Below are 23,778 nucleotides of genomic sequence, written 5' to 3'. Positions count from 1 at the left end.
CTTCCTCGGGTAATCTTCACCTTCTCATTCACTCCTGGACTGTAGATCAATTCAGTTCAGTCGTTCAGTCGATTCCGACTCTTTGCGACCCCATAAATTGCAGCACGCCAGGCCTCCCTGTCCATCACCAACTCCCAGAGTTCACTCAGACTCACATCCATCGAGTCAGTGATGCCATCCAGCCATCTCATTCTCTGTCATCCCCTTCTTCTCCTGCCCCCAATCCCTCCCAGCATCAGAGTGTTTTCCAATGAGTCAGCTCTTCGCATGAGGTGGCCAAAGTACTGGAGTTTCAGCTTTAGCATCATTCTTTCCAAAGAACACCCAGGGCTGATCTCCTTGCAGTCCAAGGGACTCTCAAGAGTCTTTTCCAACACCACAGTTCAGTGTAGATGGACCTCAGCAAAAAAAACCGTTGAATACATGGCAGTGTAGGCATGAACCAGCAAGTCGACGGAAGAGCTCTGTCGTCCCACTTTCTCCCCTGCCCTGTGCGTGCATGCTAAGTCACTTCAGTTGTGTCCGACTCTGTGAGACCCTATGGACCGTATCCCGCCAGGCTCTTCTGTCCATGGCAATTTTCCAGGCAAGAATACTGGTGGGTGGCCATGCCTTCCTCCAGGGGATCTTCCCCACCCAGGGATCGAACCCTTGTCTCTAGAGTCTCTCACATCTCCTGCATTGGCCGGCAGGTTCTTAACCACGAGCGCCACCTGGGAAGCCCCTCCCCTGACGCACCCAACTCCCAAAGATCCCGGTAGGAAACAAAACCTGCAGAACACAAAGGCCTAAGAATCACAGCCTGGAGCAGGCCGGCATGCTGTCATAGCAACGCGTTGCCGGAGGGCGGGCCGGAAGTGACGCACGACGATATCCGCTTCCACGACACCGGCACTTCCGGATTGGAAGGCAAGGGGACGACGCGTTTGGCCCGTAGGTGAGAGTGCTTTTCAGTTGTTCCGGTTTTTTTCCCCCAGTGATCGTGTCTGAACCAAGCTGTTTATGGCCGCTTGTCTTCATCTCCCCAGAGGCCTGCGTTGGACCCAGGTCCCCAGGGATGGACGTGGTGCCTGTTTTCTCGCAGCCGCTCCAGGCCCTTCCACGCGGGAACTTTCGTTGTTGTTGTTGTTGTTGTTTTTCCTATCAGCCCCGGAATGCCCGTCCCGGGGCCGAGCGGGGTCTTCATGGAACCCCAGAGTGGAGAGGGAATCCGGGACCAGGCTTGGGCACATCCCTGCAAGACAGGAAGTGGTCTATTCTGAATATAAATAGGGATAAATGCATATAAATAGGGATGCTGCTGCTGCTGCTAAGTCGCTTCGGTCGTGTCCGACACTGTGTGACCCAATAGACGGCAGCCCACCAGGCTCCCCCGTCCCTGGGGTGAACAAGGAGTGGGTTGCCATTTCCTTCTCCAATGCATGAAAGTGAAAAGTGAAAGTGAAGTCGCTCAGTCGTGCCCGACCCTTCGCGACCCCATGGACTGCAGCCCACCAGGCTCCTCCGTCCATGGGATTTTCCAGGCAAGAGTACTGGAGTGGGTTGCCATTGCCTTCTCATAAACAGGGATAAATGCGTATAAATAGGGATAAATGCATATCCAGGGAACCGTTTAGGAAACAAGCAGGACGAGGAGACCGTAGCCCTTAGGTGGCCGGTTACATCCCTCCAGAGCTAAGTGCCGGAAACAGCTGGATTGTTGAGAAACCCTGTAAGGAGGAGGCGGGACCCAGGAGGAATTAGAGGAAGTGATTTTCAAACTTAAGACTAGTTATAGCGCAGAAAGGTAACGCAGAGGGAAATGCATTCCTGGGAGAATGAGGTGCTTTTGTAAATTCCCTGATAAACATATGGTATATTCTGGGGACATAAAGAAAACAGGATGTCTGAAACCCACAGAAAAACGAGAGGTGGAGAGGTGGTCTTGGACCAGACTAAATCATAAAGGGAATGGTAGATGTGTAAGGATTTGGGATTCTGTCTTAAGAACAATGGAGAGGCCATTAAAAAAAAAAAAAGGTTTTTAGTGGGGAAGTGACCCTATATATAAAAGGTTGTGCTAAGTTCAAGAAACCAGGAGGAGCAACATAGAAGGTATTTACCAAAAAGAAAGAAACGGATGGAAGGTAAATGAATATTTAAAAGAATTATCTGCTCTGTTCATTGTTATTAAGAGAGCTCGAGAGAATTCTCTGGTGGTCCAGTGGTTAGGACACCATGCTTGCACTACAGGGGACATGGGTTTGATCTCTGGTCAGGGTGGCTCAGCTGGTAAAGAGTCCACATGCAATGTGGAAGACCTGGGTTCAGTTCCTGGGTTGGGAAGATCCCCTGGAGAAGGAAAAAGGCTACGCACTCCAGTATTCTGGCCTGGAGAATTCCATGGGCTGTATAATCCATGGGGACAAAAGAGCTGGATGGGACTGAGCGACTTTCACTTTCAGGGAAGTAAGATCCCACAAGTTGTGTGGTGTGGCAAAAAAAAAAAAAGAAGTTTTGTTGTGAAAGGGAGGAAAGAGAATAGCTAGATGGGACTTTGGGATTGGAGGATAGTGGCATCCTTGTGTTTTAAGTTAGAAAATAGTCTGAAGATTGTTGGACGTTGCTAGAAGGGATCCAGTGCAGGAGGCAGAAGGGGAGAGACTGGTTAGCTGATGGATCACCGTCTCTCTGAGGAGGAGGAGGAGGAGGAGGAGGAGGTTGGATCCAGCACACAGGGAAGAAATGGTCTCTGACAGGAGAAGAAACACTTCCTTTGCAGCAGCAAGAGGGGAGAACAGGGCAAATGCAGGCAAACATGTTAGATTTGGGGGAACATATTTCTTAGCTAATGTGTGTAAGGCTGTGAGGTCTGAGGCAAGTTAATCTACTTCAGGTCAGAGTGAAGGATGAAATATTGTAGCTTGTTGAGCTACAAAATTCGTGTGTGCTAAATCATTTCAGTCGTGTCCAACTCTTTGCAACCCCATGGACTGTACCCCGCCAGGCTCCTCTGTCCATGGGATTCTCCAGGCAAGAATACTGGAGTGGGTTGCCATGCCCTCCTCCAGGGGATCTTCCCAACCCAGGGATCGAACCGGTATCTTCTATATCTCCTGCACTGGTAGGTGGGTTCTTTACCACTAGCGCCACCTGGGGAGATTTGAAATAACCATTTCAAGAAGAGTAGGCAAGTGAGCCTTCTGGAGCACTGCTGTTCTCAGAAAACGTAAGAACACAAGCCACGTGTGTCATTTAGAATTTGCTAATAGCTACATTAAAAAAAAAAAAAAAAGGAAAGAGAAGTAGGAATGCACATACTGAACGATATCCAAACCATCATTTCATCGTGAAAGCAATAAACAACAGTTATGGGTGAGCTCTTTCTCTGTCTCTGTTCCAAGTCTTTGAAATGCAGTATGTATTTACGCTTAGACGCAGTTTGGCCTAACCACGTTTAAGTACTCAGCAGCCTCGTGTGGCTCGTGGCTGCCGTATTGGACAGCACAGAACTAGAGAGACAGGGCTCAGTTGCTGGTCACTGCTCAGGTCCCAGCTGTCATCAGCAGCCAAGGGCTTAAAGCAGTGCCCATCTGCCCAGTTGTGAGTTTTTTCCTCCAACTGTTCTTAACAGTTCCAGAGCAACCAAAGAGAAAGCATTAATTCATTCTCAAAACGTATTTATTGGATTCCTCCCGTGAACCAGGCACTGCTAGACGCTGGGGCTCTGGTAGTGGAGGAGACAGCCAAAGCCCGCTGGGCCCTCTCTGAACAGGCTATCGAGTTGCAGCCATTACACTGCTTACAGCTGAGGTCTCAGAGAGTCAGAGATGGGTGTCCATGTGTCTGAGTGATGCCAGGACGAGAGGCCTCCACCAAAGCTCCTGGTGCCTCCGTTGCAGGTACAATCATGAGGCTGGGGATTTGGCTTTTAGTCTGATCAGTCCACATGTTTGTCGTTCCCAGACCTTCCAGCTACACAGTTCTTTTTTTTTTTTTAATATTTGGCTGCTGCAGGGACGTTCTCCAGTTGTGGCGAGCAGGGGCTGCTCTTGGGTGCAGTGCACAGGCTTCTCATCGGGGGGCTTCTCTTGTTGCAGAGCAGAGCACGGGCTCTAGAGCGCAGACCCAGTCGCTCCGCAGCATGTGGGACCTTCCTGGACTGGGGATTGAATTCAGGTCCGCTGCATTGGTAGCGGGGACTCTTAACCACTGGACCACCAGGGAAGCCCCACAACTCTTACAGTTTCTTTACTACCTAGGAAAAAGTAGGTACCTTCTGTAGAAAATATGCGTAGCATTCCGAATTGAAAGACCATTGATACAGAGAGGTCTCCAGAATCTGTTAGCTGAAAATCACAAAATGCAGATCGTAAAATACAGACACCGTGTGAGGGGCTTCTTAGGTGGTGCCAGTGATAAAAACCCCGCCTGCCAAGAGACAGAAGAGATTTGATTCCTGGGTGGGGAAGATCCCCTGGAGGCGGGAACAACAATCCAATCCAGTGTTCTTGCCTGAAGAATCCCATGGAGGGAACAGCCTGGTGGGCTACAGTCCAGAGGGTCACAAAGAGCCGGACACAAGCACAGTGACTTAGCACTCACGCACCTTCGGTGTGAGAAGGAGGGCTACGCAGAGGTCACTTTGATGTTTGAACCCTGTAAACATACTTCCTACTTACAGAGAAGTAAAGTCTTAAAAATTGAAACCAGAAGCAGTACAGAGCAAGGAGAGAAGACATGTTTGTAAAATTATATTTTTAACCATGTCTTTTGTGAAGTACATATCTATTCCTGTACTTAACCTCCAGAGTGCACATGCTCTGTATAAGAACTGACTTGGAGGCCTTATTAAACTTCATTCCAACTAACTGCAGAACTTGGACTCCTCTTTGAACCACTAATAAGGCCCATTCAGCCTCTTTCTCAAAGAGGTAATCTTTTAGCTTGAGGTCAGTGGTTGCCTGCTGTCCTCGCTGTGAACCACAGCTGGGCTAAATGCTGTAAAAGAGAAATAGTTTGCTGTGAAAGTATATTGTCTGGGGAATAGACAAAGCCCAAGCAATCAGGAAAACTTTCTTTTCTGTCTTTCCCTTTTGTAGATACTTAGTACATTTATATCCTTCATTTGCTTGCTTTTAACACAAGTGAAAGCAGCCTGTGCCCTTGTTCTGCCCCTTGCTTTATAAAGTGAACTATTTAAGGCAGTCAAGTAAGCGTAGACAAAAATATAACAAACACCCCTGTACTCATTACTCCAGTTAAGAAATAAAAGACTGCAGGGACTTTCCTGGCAGTCCAGTGGTTAAGACTCTGCACTCCCACTGCAGGGAACAAGGGTGGATCCCTGGTTACAGAACTGAAATCCCACATGCCGTCATAGGGCGTGGCCTAAAAAAAAAAAAGGAAGAGAAAGAAAAATTTACAGATATGAGAGAAGCTGGCTCTCTGCTAAGCTGCTAAGTTGCTTCAGTCGTGTCCGACTCTGTGTGACCCCATAGACGGCAGCCCACCAGGCTCCCCTGTCCCTGGGATTCTCCAGGCAAGAACACTGGAGTGGGTTGCCATTTCCTTCTCCAATGCATGAAAGTGAAAAGTGAACGTGAAGTCGCTCAGTCCTGTCTGACTCTTAGCAACCCCATGGACTGCAGCCTATCAGGCTCCTTTGTCCATGGGAGTTTCCAGGCAAGAGTGCTGGAGTGGGGTGCCATTGCCTTTTCCGAGCTGGCTCTCTACTTGTCCCTAATCCCTGATTTGCCAGTTTACTGTGTTTATAGTTTTGCCACATATATATCCATTCAGAAAAGATACATGAAACTGTTTTTTTGTGTTTTAAATGTAATATATTTGGTTGTTATTAGTCTGACTCTTTGCAAACCCATGGACCATAGCCCACCAGGCTCCTGTGTCCATGGGATTTCCCAGGCAAGGATACTGGGTGTGTTGCCATTCCCTTCTCCAGGGCCAGAGCGTTGTTCTCAGCTAACTGGTTTTTCTTCCTATATCATAAAGGCAATGGAAGCAGACAAGTGAATTATAGTGAGCTTGCTGTGCATTTAGAATAATAGGACATTTATAATCATGACTCCAGGCTTATCATTTGTCATGCAATTTCATCTTTCTGTGATTTTGTTTTCTTTATTCTGAGGCTAATGTATAAAATGCTCTGCAAAAATAGACTGTGTTGTTAAGTTCCCCTACAGGAGTAAAATGGAAAGAGAATCAAGCAGCTTAGAAACCCAAACTCCCATTTTCGTGAAGAAAAAGGCTAAGCATTCTAAACATAAGGACAGACATCGGAGGCATTCCCAGGAGAGTTTCAGAGCCGCCCCCCTGGCAAACGAGCAGTGTGACATAACAAAGAGTAAAAAAAAGAGAAAGGCCAGCCAGCGTCTCGTTTCTTCTCCTTTGAAGATAACAGAAATCTGCGATGAGACTGAAATGGCCACATCTAAACCCAAAAAGAAGAAAAAGAGAAGAAAAAGTGCTTCGGGAGTCGACGAGGAAACAGGTGTTGCGTACATCCTGGTGGATAAAGAAAATATTGAGAACACACCTTTCAGAAGCGATGTGGATGTCGTTTACGTTGATGCGAGCAAGGAGCAGAAGTCGACAGAACGGCCTGAAGTAGACGAACCCCATTCAGGTACTAAGCCACTTGAAAACACGTCCGAGGAGCTGCACAGTGAAGTTCGGAAGAAGAAGAAGAAGAAAAAGCATAAAAAACGTCAGAGGGAAGTTGAATCCTGGGATGCTGTCCAGGAAAGTCCGGGTGCAAGCATCGCCCTGCCCAGGGCAGCCTCCCAGGAGCAGGAACCGCAGCCTCAAGTGGACCAAGAAGAGGGAATCGTGCAACTCTCAATGTCTGCGGGTCACAGCAAGTCCAGGAAAAGGAAGAGGAAGCATCCAGATCCCCCAGAATTCGAGGCCTTGGCTGCGCCCGAGAGGGCCCAGAGTGTGTACTCGGAGGGATCCCGAGTAGCCGACGAGGTCGAGACTTCAGGAGGCAGTCAGGATTCCAGCGGCCTCAAGAAAAAGTCTAAGAAAAGGAAGCGAAGATCTCTTGAGAGCACCGTGGAGCCTGGTGATTTTTCAGTGCCCAGGAGGAGCTCTGAGGACACGCCTCTTGATTCCCTGGAAGGTACCTTGGTTGAAGGAAGTGCGAAACCCAGGCCACAAGAGGAGAATCCCCAGGCCTGTTCCAAAAAGGTGCAGAGGTAACATGATGGTGTACGTCTTGTGTGTGAATCCTGCCTGTGACCTCTTTGTTTAGCCGAGCTATAGTGAGTGCTAGAAATCATGAAGAGGTGGACCATCCGGGTGTAGAGTGACGTGCGGAACTAACTGCATAACTTGTCAGGGACCTTCCTTTCTTCATGTATATAATAAGGCAGTTAGATTCTGTTTTCATGAGAACTATTTTTTTTTTTTACTTTTGTATTCAGTTCAGTCGCTCAGTCGTGTCCGACTCTGCGACCCCATGAACCGCAGCACGCCAGGCCTCCCTGTCCATCACCAACTCCCGGAGCCCACCCAACCTATGTCCATCGAGTCAGTGATGCCATCCAACCATCTCATCTTCTGTCTTGCCCTTCTCCTCCTGCCCTCAATCTTTCGCAGGATCAGGGTCTTTTCAAATGAGTCAGCTCTTCACATCAGGTGGCCAAAGTATTAGGAGTTTCAGCTTCAACATCAGTCCTTCCAATGAACACCCAGGACTGATCTTTAGGATGGACTGGTTGGATCTCTTTGCAGTCCAAGGACTTTCAAGAGTCTTCTCCAACACCACAGTTCAAAAGCATGAATTATTCAGCGCTCAGCTTTCTTTATAGTCCAACTCTCACAGCCATACATGACCACTGGAAAAACCATAGCCTTGACTAGACAGACCTTTGTTGGCAAAGTAATGTCTCTGCTTTTTAATATGCTATCTAGGTTGGTCATAACTTTCCTTCCAAGGAGTAAGCATCTTTTAATTTCATGGCTGCAATCACCATCTGCAGTGATTTTGGAGCCCAGAAAAATAAAGTCACCCACTGTTTCCACTGTTTCCCCATCTATTTGCCATGAAGTGATGGGACCGGATGCCATGATGTTAGTTTTCTGAATGTTGAGCTTTAAGCCAACTTTTTCACTCTCCTCTTATACTTTCATCGAGAGGCTCTTTAGTTCTTCTTCACTTTCTGCCATAAGGGTGGTACCATCTGCATATCTGAGGTTATTGATATTTCTCCCGGCAATCTTGATTCCAGCTTGTGTTTCCTCCAGCCCAGCGTTTCTCATGATGTACTCTGCATAGAAGTTAAAAAAAAGCAGAGTGACAATATACAGCCTTGACATACTCCTTTTCCTACTTGGAATCAGTCTGTTGTTCCATGTCCAGTTCTAACTGTTGCTTCCTGACCTGCATACAGGTTTCTCAAGAGGCAGGTCAGGTGGTCTGGTATTCCCATCTCTTGAAGAATTTTCCACTGTTTATTGTGATCCACACAGTCAAAGGCTTTGGCATAGTCAATAAAGCAGAAATAGATGTTTTTCTGGAACTCTCTTGCTTTTTCGATGATCCAGCGGATGTTGGCAATTTGATCTCTGGTTCCTCTGTCTTTTCTAAAACCAGCTTGAACATCTGGAAGTTCATGGTTCACATATTGCTGAAGCCTGGCTTGGAGACTTTTGAGCATTATTTTACTAGCGTGTGAGATGAGTGCAATTGTGCGGTAGTTTGAGCATTCTTTGGCATTGCCTTTCTTTGGGATTGGAATGAAAACTGACCTTTTCCAGTCCTGTGGCCACTGCTGAGTTTTCCAAATTTGCTGACATATTGAGTGCAGCACTTTCACAGCATCATCTTTCAGGAATTGAAATAGCTCAACTGGAATTCCATCACCTCCACTAGCTTTGTTCGTAGTGATGCTTCCTAAGGCCCACTTGACCTCACATTCCAGGATGTCTGGCTCTAGGTGAGTGATCACACCGTCGTGATTATCTGGGTCGTGAAGATTTTTTTAGTACAGTTCTTGAGTGTATTCTTGCCACCTCTTAATATCTTCTGCTTCTGTTGGGTCCCTACCATTTCTGCTTCTTTCTTAATACCTTCTGCTTCTAATTAGGTCCGTACCATTTCTTTTGTATTGGGTGTAGCCAATTAACAACGTTGTGATAGTTTCAGGTGAACAGTGAAGGGACTCACCCCTTACATATACATGTATTCATTCTCCCCCAAATTGCACACGCCCCTCCCCCGCCCCCCCACCTCCAGGCGGCCACGTAACACTGAGCACAGTTGCTTGTGCTATGCAGTAGGTCCTTGTTGTTTATCCATTTTAAATATAGCAGTGTGTGCTTGTCCATCCCAACCCAGCAACTATTCCTTCCTCCCATCTTCCCCCCTTTCCCCCGCCCCGCCACCACAACCCTAAGTTCCTTCTTTATGTCTCTGACTCTGAAATTCTATGCATAAGTTTAAAAGGCATTTTAAGACCCCAAAGTTACCTTTGTCTATATGCACATGGATAGGAGAAAGGATTAGAGGACTTAGAATGTTACTGGAGCTGAAGAAAACTTGAATTAGGGTTCTCCCAAATAAAAGAAGTTTGGATATTGTTATTTACATAGTTATCGTTTAAATATGCTGGCTGATGAATAAATGCAGGAGTTTTCTTAAACCACGTTATCTGAGTTCCGGGCGCTTGGGACAGGTTTCCTCCCCATTTCCTTATCAGTGACTTTCTTCTCTTTGCTGACTAGAAGATTGTCCTGGCTTGAAGTAGAAGTTTTAAATGGCCTAGGGCCCAGCTCACGTCATCCTCCGTGTCATCTCATCAGGGCATTTTAGATCACTCATGATGAGGCAGGAGTGTTCCGGGCTCCTGGTTCTTGTACTGAGCTGTGAACCTGTGAAGACTTGACCCTTTGCTCAGACAAGCGCATACAGTTTCAGTTTCATTTTTCAGTTACCTGTCTGAGCAGCTAGCTGATATAGTTGACTTCTTAGTCAACTATATCAGCTAGCTTTGGACAGCTGATTGGAAGTTTCTGGGGATGAATTAGAAAACTGTTTCTTTATACTGCAAAGGGGAAAAAATACGGCCGTTGTTAACTGCACTGAAGTAGTGGTAACTATGAAGACCCTAAATATTGACTTACCTAATTAATGACCATTATTACAGAACGTAACTCACTGAAAGAGTCCCAGAGGTGTCTTGAGTATCCATGAGCGTAGAAGAGGGCCTGGTTTATGAGGAAGTCAATGTCTGAAACAATAAAGTTGAGAAACACTAATATAAGAAGCAGTACCTTGTGGAAATAGGGCTTAGGGCTGCGTGTTTACCTTCTTGTCGGCCCCAAAGGCATATCGAGTTAGTAAAGCTGTTCAGTACATTAAAGAGTTCAGACGTCGTGGACTGAATCAACTGCAGGATCCCTGCAAGCTTTAATGTTGTCACAGTCTAAATGAGAGTCATTGTAAGAAAAGAGTCTGAAAGCCATTGGGCATGTGACCCATCTAGGTTAATCAACCCAGTTTTTCTCCATAGGTCAGAACCTACAAATGACGACGAAAGCAATTCGGCTAAAGATTCCGTAGCTAAATACTTATCTGAAGATTCGCGAGATTCCGAAGATCCGGAGGTGGACTTGGAGTCTGCAGTGAAGCAGCTGCAGGAATTCATCCCGGACATCAAGGACAGGGCTGCCACCACCATCAAGCGGATGTACCGAGATGACCTGGGGCGGTTTAAAGAGTTCAAAGCCCAGGGTGAGCTTGTGGCCTGAGCCTGAACGTTGGTCAGACGTCTTCGCTATTAATATGTGTGTAAATTGCCCGGACCTCCTTGGTGCACAAGTTCCGCTTTATAGGTTTACGGGAAGCGTCCCTTAGCTGCTTTCAGCTTCATCTCCTTCCAGAACCATCATCTGTGCTATAAAATTAGCAAAATAAAGTGCAGTGGTTTTCCTGTTTTTTGACGCAAGTTTTGGTAGGGGAGATGAGGGAAGAACAAGGCTGAAAGAACCCGGTGAACACAGATGAAGCCTTGAAGATGTGGGGAAAGAGGTTAAGTGGCTAAGAGGCTGGGAAGGATGCACCAGTGAGATTAAATGAAAATACTCGTATCAAATATCATCGGCTTTGATGAGATGTAATTTCCAGGGTGTTAATTGGAGGGTGAGCTGGTGGTAGTTGCCATGGTTTCAAGCATTACCCGGCTTGGTCTCCTCGTTGATTTCACTGTGTTACAAGAACCTCTCAAAAAGCCTATTGGATTTCAGAATGAACTGCAAGTGTAGGGCTTCGTGCTGCAAGTGAGTGGTATTTACTCATGACTGTCTGCCGTGTGACACCCGGTGCCACTGGTTACTGACAAAAGTAAAAGGGGGCGTTAGCCTTGTAGAATTCATCATGTTGATAAGATTAGTTTTTTAAAAAATAGACAAACTAAGCAAGAAGAACAATTCATTGAGCAGTATCTATAAAGGACCCCATTTTATTTCTGTATTTTATGCTGACATTTTTATTAGTGTGTATTTTATGAAAAGATTTTAAAAATAAGTCTGGGACCTCCTTGGCGGTCCAGTGGCCTCCTCACTTCCACTGCAGGGGGCACAGGTTCAATGCCTGGTTAGGAACTAAGATCCCACATGCCATGTGGCTTGGCCAAAAAATAAGTCTAAGAATGGGAAGGTGTACTGTGTAACGCAGTCATTAATAATGAGACTTGAGTGCTTGGAATTATGACAAGGAATAGAACGTGAGTTGCAGTGACCTTGACCCCTCCATCCCCCAAGGCCCACACACACAATACACATACGTGTTCACGTAAGCGCAAGCCAGTTGGCAGCACTGCTTTAGGGCACTGGCTGGCAGAGGAGAGTGAAGGGGGCTTCTTTTAAACTTCTGTTTCAATAGTTTGAATTTTTAATGTATGTTACTCTTAATATTTCTTTAAAGTAACTGTATAAGAAGGGATTGATGGCACAGCAGAGGCCACACTGGAGTAGGATGACCAGGGGAGACTTGGGGAGGACAGAGTGGCTTGAGCTGAACTCTTTAGGGGAGCAGATGTCCAGGGCCCAGGCGGGGGCTGCTCCCTGGCCCGAGGGGAGGGGCTGACAGGCACTGTGTCATAAGTTGCTAAAGACTTAACATTGGTGCCTTTTTCTCCCCCGCCAACCGCCCCCCAATCCTAGGTGTCACTATTAAATTTGGCAAGTTTTCCGTGAAGGAAAATCAGCAGTTGGAGAAGAATGTGCAAGAATTCCTGTCCCTGACGGGAATCGAGAACGCAGACAAGCTGCTGTACACAGACAGATACCCGGAGGAGAAGTCTGTGATCACCGACTTAAAGAGGAAATACGCGTTCCGAGTGCACATTGGTAAGTTTAGACCTGGGGCTCCTTGAGCCTCCACAGCCTTCCAGCCTTACATGTGTGATCACGGCGATTACTGAGCGTGGGGTCTGACCCACCACTGCAGCAGCGCGTGGTGGCTGCTGTGTTAACAGTCCTTTTACTGCCAGCCTGTACTTCCAGGGCTTTGGAACGTGTTCACTAGCGCGTTGACAGGTGGTGTAAGGAATGATCAGCTTCCGGGTTTCCTACATGCTTACTCTCAGTCCTGTCCGACTCTCTGCTACTAGGTAACAGTTGCGGTTTTGGGTCCTCTCACAGTCCTGTACTGTGTATTTTTTTTTTTTTTTTTTGGCATATACTGCAAAAAGCGCATCCCTCTGTGTGCCAGCATCTCCCAGGGTCTTTAAGTAGAGCCATGTGTGTGCTTGAGCTGGGACCCTCGTCCTGGAGGTATCCTTGGAAAGTCGGAGAAGGTCATGAAGCAGTATAGGTTTGGACTGAAAAAAAAATCTCTTGTGACTCCCCCGGTGGTCCCATGGCTGAGACTCGGTGCTCCTAATTCAAGGGACCTGGGTTTGATCCCTGGTCAGGGAACTAGACCCCGCATGCTGCAACTGAAAGAATTTCCACGCCACGACTAAGACCTGGTGGAGACAAATTAATAATAATAATAGTAAATCTCTGTTGTATTTAAAGAGGAGGATTTCTTAGGTTTTTGTCTGGAATGCACAAAGGAAAGCAGAACAGTCAGCCCCGGCTGGGGGACCGTTTCATCTCTGGAGTGGAAAAGCAGGAAAAAGCTTATTTGCTTGGAAAAGTTTTTTGTTTTATCTTATAGAGAACTGCTGGCATGTGTCCTCCACCTCAGCCTCCCCTTCTCCTAATTCAGTGCCTGTGCCTTATGAGGTTCTTTTCATGAATTTAGTAGACCAGAAGCCAGAGAGCCTCCATACTATGCATGTAGTTTTCAGAGACCATCAAGGAAATGGGATTTTATATCAATATATCTGCTTCCCAAGACAGCTTCCTGCAGGCCATAGGAAATCCCAGCCTCCACCTGGGGTCTAGGATTGCTCGTGTAGTAAAAAGGGGCTCTCCTGGGTTTCTTTTATAATTGCAACTGCATTCCCTGCCACACTCCCGGTGTCCCTCTGACCACCATCTGTTCTGGCTTCAGGTAAGGGCATTGCCCGGCCCTGGAAACTCGTATATTATCGAGCAAAGAAGATGTTCGATGTCAACAATTACAAAGGCAGGTAAGAAAAAAACGGGAACAGGACATTTCTCTGGTCTTTGTGATAATATAAGTCAAAGGGTCCACAACAAGATGGTGAAGATTCTTGTGTGCGAAACGAGGTGTGTTGCCATGTGTATGTCTCCAAGGACCCTTTCAGGTGTCACCTCTTGAGTTAATCTTCCACAATATCCCTCTTTTAAACCCCTAGTTTTTCTTTCTGCTTTTATCTTAGCACTCGCCATGTGCTGCCTCTTGCCGTTCCTCGTGAGGTTTTCTTGGTGGCCTCCCAAGCTGTAAGCTCCTTGGGAGCCCAGACGCCCCTTCTCAGTGCAGCGTGTCTGCAGCACAGAGCCCAGTACTTTGGGTTTCCGGTGAATGTTGGAAGGTGGAGCTGAGCCACGAGTAAGGTCATCCCAGCGTGATTCAGTTGCATCAGTGCAGAGAGTTTCATGGGGCGATGGACAGTCTTTCCTTTCTTTTTTTCCTAAATAAAATACCCAATTATGGTCTGTTTCTAACACTCCAAATAAAACAAATGTAGATTGAGCCTCGGTTGTAGGTAAGCACTCTGCTTCAGAACAAAGGGATGAGCAGAAAAGCATCAGCTCCCGCCCATGAGGTTCCAGACAGCCACCAAGGGCTCAACCACTGATCCCACCTCCAGGAGGCAGACAGTGTGAACCTATCAGGGCCATCAGGTCCTCCTTAGCACCATGATTTTAAACCAAGACATACGCGTTATCAGATCTTAACACAGATATGACCTTGGTTTCTTTTTTGAAACTTTTGCTGAAAGAAATAAAGCTGAAATAGAGGAAAGGTGTTCATGTGGACTGAAACCTGTCCCCACCCTTCCCCAAGTCCCAGTGTCACACAGCTGTGGACAGAACTTTAAGAAAATTCACCAGCGATGACATGTTCAGTGGGACTTAAAAGAACACTTTTGCTAGATCAGTGTTGACAAATGCGGTAACCTAGGTGTGGGAATGAGGAGAAGGCAGTGGCACCCCACTCCAGTACTCTTGCCTGGGAAATCCCATGGACGGAGGAGCCTGGTGGGCTGCAGTCCATGGGGTTGCTAAGAGTCAGACATGACTGAGCGACTTCACTTTGACTTTTCACTTTCACGCATTGGAGAAGGAAATGGCAGCCCACTCCAGTGTTCTTGCCTGGGAAATCCTATGGATGGAGGAGCCTGGTGGGCTGCAGTCTATGGGGTCGCTAAGAGTCAGACATGACTGAGCGACTTCACTTTGACTTTTCACTTTCACGCATTGGAGAAGGAAATGGCAGCCCACTCCAGTGTTCTTGCCTGGAGAATCCCAGGGACGGGGGAGCCTGGTGGGCTGCTGTCTATGGGGTCGCACAGAGTCGGACACGACTGAAGCGACTTAGCAGCAGCAGCAGCAGGTGTGGGAATGACGGTTTTAGAATGATGGAAATCTGTCGTTCTGATCATGCAGCTCATTGGTGCCACATTTATGTTGTGCTGGCCATGTACCCTAAGCATGTTTTTACAGGTTAAGGAATTCTTAAGTGGGAAAGCCACAGGAAGTCAAAAGTCAAAGAATTGAAAGGCTCCAAGGGGCTGCAGAGGTCAGAACACTTGTTTCCTCATTTTTGTCCACTCAGTTTCTAGGCACCTCTTTTCTGTGGCTGCAAAGGTGCTCTTAAGTCATTTTTAAAATCTCAGTAAGACCCTGCCTGCCCTGAGAAGGAGACTGCTGGAAAGGTTGATTCTTAGTGGTGAAGGATTGCCATTCAACCATTCTCTGCATTTTAGATACATTTCTGAGAATGCTGGAATCTTAACTGTCCTGAGATAGTTGTGGATCACTATCACTAGAGATGGTTAGTATTTTATAAAGGCTGCTTTCATGTCATATTAGTAATAACATCACCCACCACTTCCCCCACCCCATCCAGAAGGAATTATAGAATGTCATAAAGATGGCTTTTTCTTCACTTAAACATTTTAGGTGTTTGATCTCAAAAATCTCTTTATAGTGCATTTTAGTTCTTTTCTTGAATATCTTTGCTTTTATGTGGGGTTCATAAACCTTAACTTCCTTAAACTGACAGATTTGTGCTAAGCCACCTGTCGTGTCTTTATTGAGTGTCTATTATGTGTCAAGCACCACGGGTACCACAGCGCAGAAAGTCCACAGGGGCCCCGCCCTCCAAGGACGTCCCCTGCAGAGCTGTGCTGCCCGTCTCGGGACCACCACCCTCACACGGCGTGGAGCACTCAAGCCGTAGTTAGTCCAAGCCTTGCCGTTCTGAAGAATAAAATACTGGATTTAGAAGGCCTAGTGTGGAGCAGAAGTGAAGTGAAGGTCACTCAGTCACGTCCGACTCTCTGCGTCCTAGTGCGTGGAATTCTCCAGGCCAGAACACTGGAGTGGGCAGCCTTCCCTTCTCCAGGGGATCTTCCCAACCCAGGGATCGAACCCAGATCTCCTGCATTGCAGGCAGATTCTTTACCCCCTGAGCCACAAGGGAAGCCCCCTTATTCATACTTTGAGGTTCTGATTACATGTTGAAATGGCTGCAGGTTTAATACATTCAGTTCAGTTCAGTTCAATCACTCAGTCGTGTCCGACTCTTTGCTACCCCATGGACTGCAGCACGCCAGGCCTCGCTGTCCATCACCAACTCCCGGAGTTTACTCAAATTTTAATACATTAGGTTAAATAAAATGTGTTATTAAATTAACTCATCTAAAAACAAATAAAAGTAATTTTCACACAATCCCTAGAAATTTCTAAGTGACACAATTGACTCAGACATTTCCATTGGCCAGTGGTGGCGTGGGGGAAAGTCAGGCAAACCAGGGAGCCACAGCACACAGTTGGAAGTAGTGACAGGGGCAGTAATGGGATAGTAGGGCACCGCCAGCCCTGACGGTCAGGAAAGCCTTGCTAAGACGCACCGTTTCAACTGCATCTGAAGAGCCGGCAGGAGCTTTCCAGGGGGTCAAGTGGAAGGGAGAGGAGGGCTTCCCATCGCAGGTCTAGAGGCCGAGGTGACTGGTGAAGCTGAACCGTGGAGAGCACTGGCCTTTGCAGGCATAGTCAAAACGTCCAGGTTTTATTGTTCAGAGCCTTTATGGGTCTGGCTGGAGAATAGTGAGATCCATCTGCCCTGGCCTCTGCGTAAGTGAGCCAGGCCTATGGCCAGGGACTGTGGTGACCGATTTATAGGATGCCCACAGGTGAGATGGGCTTCCCTTATGGCTCAGCTGGTAAAGACTCCACCTGCAGTGTGAGAGACCTGGGTTTGATCCCTGGGTTGGGAAGATCCCCTGGAGAAGGGAAAGGCTACCCACTCCAGTATTCTGGCCTGGAGAATTCCATGGACTGTACAGTCCATGGGGTCACAAAGAGTCAGACACAGCTGAGTGACTTTGACTTCACTGTCACGGGTGAGATGCCGAGGCAGGAAGGGGCAGGGCTCTGGATCCTGGGAGCTGGTATCCTGATGGACCACCCCACTCAGCCGCTTCCAGCACCGCAGAGTGCCCAGTGAGGATACAGGCTTTAAGCTTATGGTTCCTGCTCAGCTGTGACCTGTTTTCTCTTCCTCTTAGGTACAGCAAAGGAGATACCGAGAAGTTGAAGATATACCAGTCCCTGCACGGGAACGACTGGAAGAAGATTGGCGAGATGGTGTCTCGAAGCAGCCTCTCTGTGGCCCTGAAGTTCTCCCAGATCAACGGTCGTAAGTCGTGGTCCCTGGTGCCCACCCGGGTGAACAACCCAGCCCAGAATGGCCCAGGGCCCAGGCATCACTGCCCACCTGTCTGCTGAGAGAGCCATCACTGTTTCAGCCATTCCCTGACCGATTCGTTTCTTCATGGGCATGGTTGAAACCACACAACCCTTACTCCCCAGACTGATTTCTATGCTGCACTGAACTCAGTTCAGTAGCTTTCAGCCTGACTAACTGCCAGATAAACCGAAACCCGAGGAAGCCAGTGGACAGGAGAGCCGGGCCCGCCAAGGTCTGTTCCCCGAGGTGGCCCGGAGGCCGTCGCAGGGAGGGCCTGTTGGGTGTGGGTGTTTCCCAGTGTCAGCCATCGCCTGTCTGTTTTCCTCCTCTTTCATTGAAAGCTGCCTTGGTTGTACTCTCCACATTAAAAAAAATCCCCAGTTAGCTTTAAGAAGGCAGTCCTTAGTGGGTGTTGGCATCAGCCCAGAGGCTAAATCAGCGTTGGGTTTCCAGTAAATATTTGAAGGTGGAGCTGAACATGAGTGTGATGTCATTCCAGCGTGATTCAGTTGCATCAGTGCAGAGAGTTTCATGGGGTGATGGCCAGTCTCCCGCCCTGCAGGCAGAACGGGGCAGTGGGTTCCAGCCAGGTGTCTGCATGTCTGCATGCAGTAGACCCCGAGGGGGTTGGAGACCAGGCCTTCTGTGCCCCCAGTGCCAGCCAAGCCTCAGCGTGGCCAATTCTGCCAGCTTCCAGGAAGTAAAGCAAACATCTGAATTTGCGTGCACATGTGAAATCAAAATATCTTTTGGGAATTTTACCTTTTTATCCTTGGGACTCTCTTGACTTTTAAGTGTTCATCCTAATTGTTACTGGGGAAATAGTAACAGTAACACTGTGGCCAAATCAAAGATAGGTGTAGCCTGCCAGTTTGCGGCCTCGTCCTTAGCATGTGAGCAGCTAGACAAGAAGGGTGAACTGTGGGTGCTCTGGCGCCTGCAGCGGTGATTGGCTGTCGAGGTTCTCAGATGCCTTCATCGTCACGTGCTGCAGTAGCCTCGCTGCGCCGTGCACTCCGCTCCAGGAACTCTTGTGGGGAGTTACGCATATAACATGGAAGACCTTTGGTTGCTTTCTTCCCCACCAAATGTTTAGGGAATTCACAACTGCCTGCAGGAGAGATTACTCCTAGAAACAGAAAGAATGGCTTTTGCAAAGTTAAAAACAAAAAATAGATTGCTTTAAGAAAGGGGTTTTTGGTTTTGGTTTTGGCCATTGGTTGTACGTGTGTGCACGCATGTGCATGTATACATACCCTTGGTTCTTAAAAAGAATCCGTGGGCGCTTTAGTAGTTTCGCCTTGATTTGCATGTAAACTGTTTTGTGATTCAAATGTTGCCCGCTATCTTTTGGAAAGTGGCTGATTATCTTTTTGTTTCTAAAGACTTTCTTCTTCCAGAGCAGTTTTGGGGTCACGGTTAAAGCGAGAGGATGGTACAGAGATTTCCTGTATGCCCCCACCCCTCACACGCACAGCCTCCCCCACCATCAGCAGCCCCCCAGCAGAGTGGCCCATGTGTACAGTCCATGAACCGACGGTGGCACGTCTCAACCCCCCCAGAGTCCACAGTCGACGATAGGAACCTCTCTAGCTATTGTCCCCTCTGTGGGTTTGGACTGATGTCCAGTGACACATCTCCATCATTCTCGTCGTGTTTTTAATACTGTGTTTGAAAGCAAATAGATTAGCAGCTTGAAGACCATCCTTTTATGTCAACAGAAATTAATCATGGTGCCTGGAGCAAGACGGAAACCCAGAAACTAATCAAGGCTGTTGAAGAAGTGATTCTGAAGAAAATGTCTCCCCAGGAGCTAAACGAGATGGATTCTAAACTGCAGCTGAACCCTGAAGGCCGCCTGTCGATTGTTCGGGAGAAGCTCTACAAAGGCATATCCTGGGTAGAAGTGGAGGCTAGAGTGGAAACCAGGAATTGGATGCAGTGTAAAAGTAAGTGGTAAGTTTGAGGCTTCTTACCTAAATCTCAACAAGGTGCCGACCTCCCCCTTCTCGGCAGTTTCTAGTGAGTGGGTGGGCTGGGGAGGTCCCTAAGAATACCTGTAACTACCTACCACGCGGAAAGCCTTGCAGGTCAAGAGGAATCCTCTCCGATCCTCGGCTCCAGCAACTTCGATGTCAGTGTCTGATGTAAGGTGGTGCTTAGCCAACCCTGATTCATCATGTGGCTACTTCATAAATAACTTGAACCTTTTAAATTCTTTTTATTATTCTAATTGAAGTATACTTGATTTACAGCATTGTATTAGTTTCAGAGATATAGCTAAGTGATTCAGTTGTATGGAGAGAATTTTTCATTCTCTTTTCCAGCATTTACGAGACACTGAGTCCAGTTTCCTGTGCTCGTACCTGGTGTGTCTGTTTCATATCTGGGAGTTTGTATCTGCTGCTCCCCGTCTCCTAATCTGTCCCTCCCCCGCTGACCCTCTGGTTACCAAAACTTTGTTTTCTATGTCTGCTTTGTAAATAGAACTTGAATCTTCTTAATATTGAATATTGTATTCAATATTATTGAATATTGTATTGACTTCCGGTTTTTTCACTCTGTCCCTTTCTTCATAAAACAAGGCTGTTACCTATTTATAGCATGAAAAAAAAAGTACAAAACTAACATTCAGGAGAGAAATCACAAGCCTAATGATCAGAAATAGCTCTCCCTCCTTATTTTTGCTTTCCTTGGTTTTTTTGACTTTGACTTTGACTTTCTCTTTCTCATTCAGACTCCTTCGCCGAAGCAGGGCGGCCGTACGTTCGTCCTGGAAGGCGTTTAGGTGCATCCGTAGAAGTGGTTTCAGTCCGGCTCTGGCCACACAGTCTTTGCCTGGGGTAGTGTTTCCCGGGCCTGCAAAGGCTCTGAGCTGAACTTCGAGCTGCAACATAGCAGTGGTCCTGAGCTCACGCCCCAGGCCTCCTACACAAAGGGGGCTGCATCGACTTGGCTATTGAAGAAGAATGGACTCCAGAGTGGGCATGTTGTGCATTAAAAGCAAACTCCTGGATTATACTGTGTACCTGGCAGCTCTGCTGTAGGGTACTTATTTTTTTCTAGAAGACTGTCCTCAGGACATAAACTCCAAAGAACAGATAATGTTTTAGGTGGGGAAACAGGTACTGTGGAGGAATCAGAGACCTTTCTACCTCTGGTAACTTAGACTTGAAGAAGTGGGAGGACTTGCCTGGCTGTCCACTGGTTTCAGTCTGCACTTCCACTGCAGGGGGCGAAGGTTCGATCCCTGGTCAGAGAAGTTCCGCGTGCTGCAGGTTGTGGCCAAACAAAAAGCAGTGAGACTTCCCTGGTGTCCTGTGGTTAGGACCGCATGCCTTCACTGGGTCAGGCCTGGGTTTGATCCCCGCTCGGGGAGCTATGATCCTGCAAGTCATACGGCCAAGAAAAAGAGTGGGTGATAAGCCTTAGAGATGAGACGCCAGTGTCTTAGAAGAGAAACGACCAAGAGGGCCATGCCTCAGAATCAGCGGAACTAAATAACAGGCAGGGTGTCTTTTTTAATTGGAAGAAAATGTAGAAAACTGGAACACTGAACGTTGATTTACTTCACGAAACCCTGAAGTGGCATCAGGTGGTACATTTCAGAACCGGGGACGTGGGCAGCCGACCACGAAGTGTCGGTTTCTGTGAGTGTGTCATGCATCTTCCTTCTCAGGAAAGCAGATGTCACAGCTTGTGACCTGTCCATCCGATTGTGACAAATTTCACTCTTTAAGAGAAGCACTCTTTAAATATTTTTAATTAGGTTCCTGCTCTCATTAGGAACTCCAGGGAACCCTTTTCCTCAGCCATGAGCTTTGAGCCTTACAAGAATCATTGAATCATTTATCACTTTACTCAATGTCTCTTATTTGGTATTTCAACAGCTCAAAGGTAATAACAGCCATGTCCCTGTTCTATAAGCAATCAAAAATAAATTGAGTCTACACAGCACCCTTTAGCACCAGCAAGCAGGCTTCTTTTTTCTTTCTTCCTTTGTTTAACTGTTTTTTTTTTTAATTAGAAAAATAAAATCCTATGAACAGCAGTGCAGCCTTTATTAAGGCCGGGCCCCGGCTCACTTGGAGCTCGTGTACTTGGTCACGGCCTTGGTGCCCTCGGACACAGCGTGCTTGGCCAGCTCCCCAGGCAGCAGCAGACGCACGGCCGTCTGGACCTCCCGGGACGTCAGTGTGGTTCGGCCTGAGTACTGGGCCAGCCGGGCGGCCTCACCGGCCAGCCGCTCAAACAGATCGTTCACGAACGAGTTCATGATGCTCATGGCCTTGGAGGAGATGCCGATGTCGGGGTGCACCTGCTTCAGCACCTTATAGATGTACATGGAGTAGGTTTCTTTGCGCCGGCTGCGCCTTCTGGACTTCTTGTCCCCAGGACTCCGGCCGCGCCGGCCCCCAGACTGCTGCAGCTGTCCGTGCTCAGCGCTCATCCTCCTGGTCCTCAAAATGTTATGACACACTAACTTAGAACTCCTTGTATCCATCATCCCGTTTCAATAAATAATCAACAGCTTTCTATCAATTTATTTGTACTTTCCCACTTAAAAACAAGTATATTCTTGATTGTGGTAAATGCTAGCAGTGATGGGTTGCACAAGTTAGAAAGTAGTTCTGAATAAGGACAATTGTTTTTTTCATTTTTCCAAATATTTCTTTAATTCTCTATACTTGAGGGGAGGTGAGCCCAGGCTGGGGGGCTGCTTCAGTGCTGGAGCGTATGATGCCTTGGAACTTGGTTGTTGTTCGCTAAGTCATGTCCATCTGTGCAGCCCCATGGACTATGGCACACTGGTTTCCTCTGCCCTCCACTATCTCCCAGGGTTTTCTCAGACTTGTGTCCGTTGAGTTCGTGATACCATCCAACTATCTCATGCTCTGTCACCCCCTTCTCCTGCCCTCAATCTTTCCCAGCATCAGGGTCTTTTCCAGTGAGTCAGCTCTTCCAATCAGGTGACCAAATTGGAGCTTCAGCATCAGTCCTTCTAATGAATATTCAGGGTTGATTTCCTTTAGGATTGACTGGTTTGATCTCCTGGCTGTCCAAGGGACTCTCAAGAGTCTTCTCCAGTATCACAGTTCAAAAGCATCGAATCTTCAGTGCTCAGCCTTCCTTATGGAACTTAGGTACTTTCATCCTGGAGGAAGCACCACTGAGATACCACCTTACAGCCTGAACAACAACCTGAATAAGGACAATTTCAATGAGGAAAACAAAGGACATTTTAATGGAAACTTTACCCTGAAAGTAAACTGTTTTTCTGTTAACACAGGACGGAAATTCTAACCAAGAGGATGACGAATGGTCGGGACGTGTACCGAGGAGTGAACGCTCTGCAGGCCAAGATCAATCTGATTGAAAGGTACAGAAATAGTCAGCAACACTGTTTTACTCCTTTTTCCCTCTAGGCAAAGAGTAGTTAGCCAAGCCTGTGGGTCTGAGGGACCTGGGCTTGTGTCAAAGGAGGGGCGCCGAAGAGCAGAAGAAGCCTCTGGATTCTGGGCACCCTTCATCCTGTTCTCTGTCAGGAATGCTGCTGCTCCTTCCTCGGTGGGCTTCCTCATTCTCCACCCTGGCCTGGCTGGGGATGCCCACCCCCCCTTTATTTCTCTACCAGAGGGACTAGCAGAGACAAGGAGCACCTCTCAAGTCAGGCAGGCCTGGGTTCCAGTGAGGGTACATCATGTGGGTGGTCCCACAGTGACCCGAGCTCTCAGTCCATCTCCTGGTGTGCAGAATAGACAGAGTCCCCCCAACTTCAGCAGATAGTGTCGAGAGCGAGTGGATTCACGGGTGCAAGGCCTTAACCCGGTGTCTGTCACATAGTCAGTGCTGAGCACACAGTCACCACTCCTGTGTGTCTGCGTTGAATGGTGAACTTGGGTTTGTTTTTTTTAATTGAAGTATGAAAGGAAAGTGAAAGTGAAGTCACTCAGTCATGTCCGACTCTTTGTGACCCCTTGGACTATAGCCCACCAGGCTTCTCCGTCCATGGGATTTTCCAGGCAAGAATACTGGAGTGGATTGCCATTTCCTTCTCCAGGAGATCTTCCCGACCCAAGGATTGAACCCGGGTCTCCCGCATTGTAGGCAGACGCTTTACCGTCTGAGTCACCAGGGAAGTCTTAAGTTGATTTAATTTCTGCTGTACAGCAAAGTGACTTAGTTATACATATATATGTGTATTTCTATATATACAGTATACTTTTTCATATTTCATTCTTTTCCATGACGGTTTATCACAGGATGTTGAACATTAACTGTGAAGTTGATGTTTTTTACCGTGAGGAGGCGACATGGCTTGGTGGGAGGTGCAAAGGGCTCAGGAGGAAGAGAGGAGGCTTTTTGGTCTGGAGTTCACGTACCCCATGACCTTGGGCTTGCCTACCTGTGTTACCCACTGGGCCTGGGTAACACAGGGAGCT

At 47.5% G+C, this 23,778-nt stretch overlaps 2 protein-coding genes across 6 annotated transcripts in view; one reads left to right on the top strand and one right to left on the bottom strand.

The window, feature by feature from the left end:
• Window positions 1–890: 890 nt before the first annotated feature.
• The window catches only part of TTF1 (transcription termination factor 1), a 29,332-nt gene continuing 6,444 nt past the window's right edge, over window positions 891–23,778 (top strand). Inside the window, exons 1-8 of one of the 5 annotated variants that reach the window (XM_059891283.1) lie at window positions 891–937; window positions 6,183–7,196; window positions 10,515–10,735; window positions 12,166–12,351; window positions 13,505–13,583; window positions 17,154–17,284; window positions 19,057–19,291; window positions 22,626–22,715. In XM_059891283.1, the coding sequence (XP_059747266.1) occupies window positions 6,190–7,196; window positions 10,515–10,735; window positions 12,166–12,351; window positions 13,505–13,583; window positions 17,154–17,284; window positions 19,057–19,291; window positions 22,626–22,715 (1,949 nt within the window). In that variant the 5' untranslated portion in view covers window positions 891–937; window positions 6,183–6,189. Of the gene's footprint in view, window positions 938–1,031; window positions 7,197–10,514; window positions 10,736–12,165; window positions 12,352–13,504; window positions 13,584–17,153; window positions 17,285–19,056; window positions 19,292–22,625; window positions 22,716–23,778 lie in introns of those variants that run through there. The other 4 variants (XM_010810430.4, NM_001102083.1, XM_010810431.4 and 1 more) reach the window with 4 other exon arrangements.
• LOC132346643 (histone H2B type 2-K1-like) lies at window positions 20,797–22,472 on the bottom strand. The gene has a single exon (XM_059891864.1). The coding sequence runs from the start codon at window positions 21,840–21,842 to the stop codon at window positions 21,417–21,419; it is 426 nt and encodes a 141-aa protein (XP_059747847.1). The 5' UTR covers window positions 21,843–22,472; the 3' UTR covers window positions 20,797–21,416.

Source organism: Bos taurus, chromosome 11 (genome assembly GCF_002263795.3).
Source record: "Bos taurus isolate L1 Dominette 01449 registration number 42190680 breed Hereford chromosome 11, ARS-UCD2.0, whole genome shotgun sequence".
NCBI lineage: Eukaryota > Metazoa > Chordata > Mammalia > Artiodactyla > Bovidae > Bos > Bos taurus.
The sequence above is the reverse complement of the archived record's forward strand: the minus strand, read 5'-3'. Positions and strand labels throughout refer to the sequence as shown.

Coding starts and splice junctions, on each gene's coding strand:
- LOC132346643 (XM_059891864.1), bottom strand. CDS start 21,842: ATGATGGATACAAGGAGTTCTAAGTTAGTGTGTCATAACATTTTGAGG.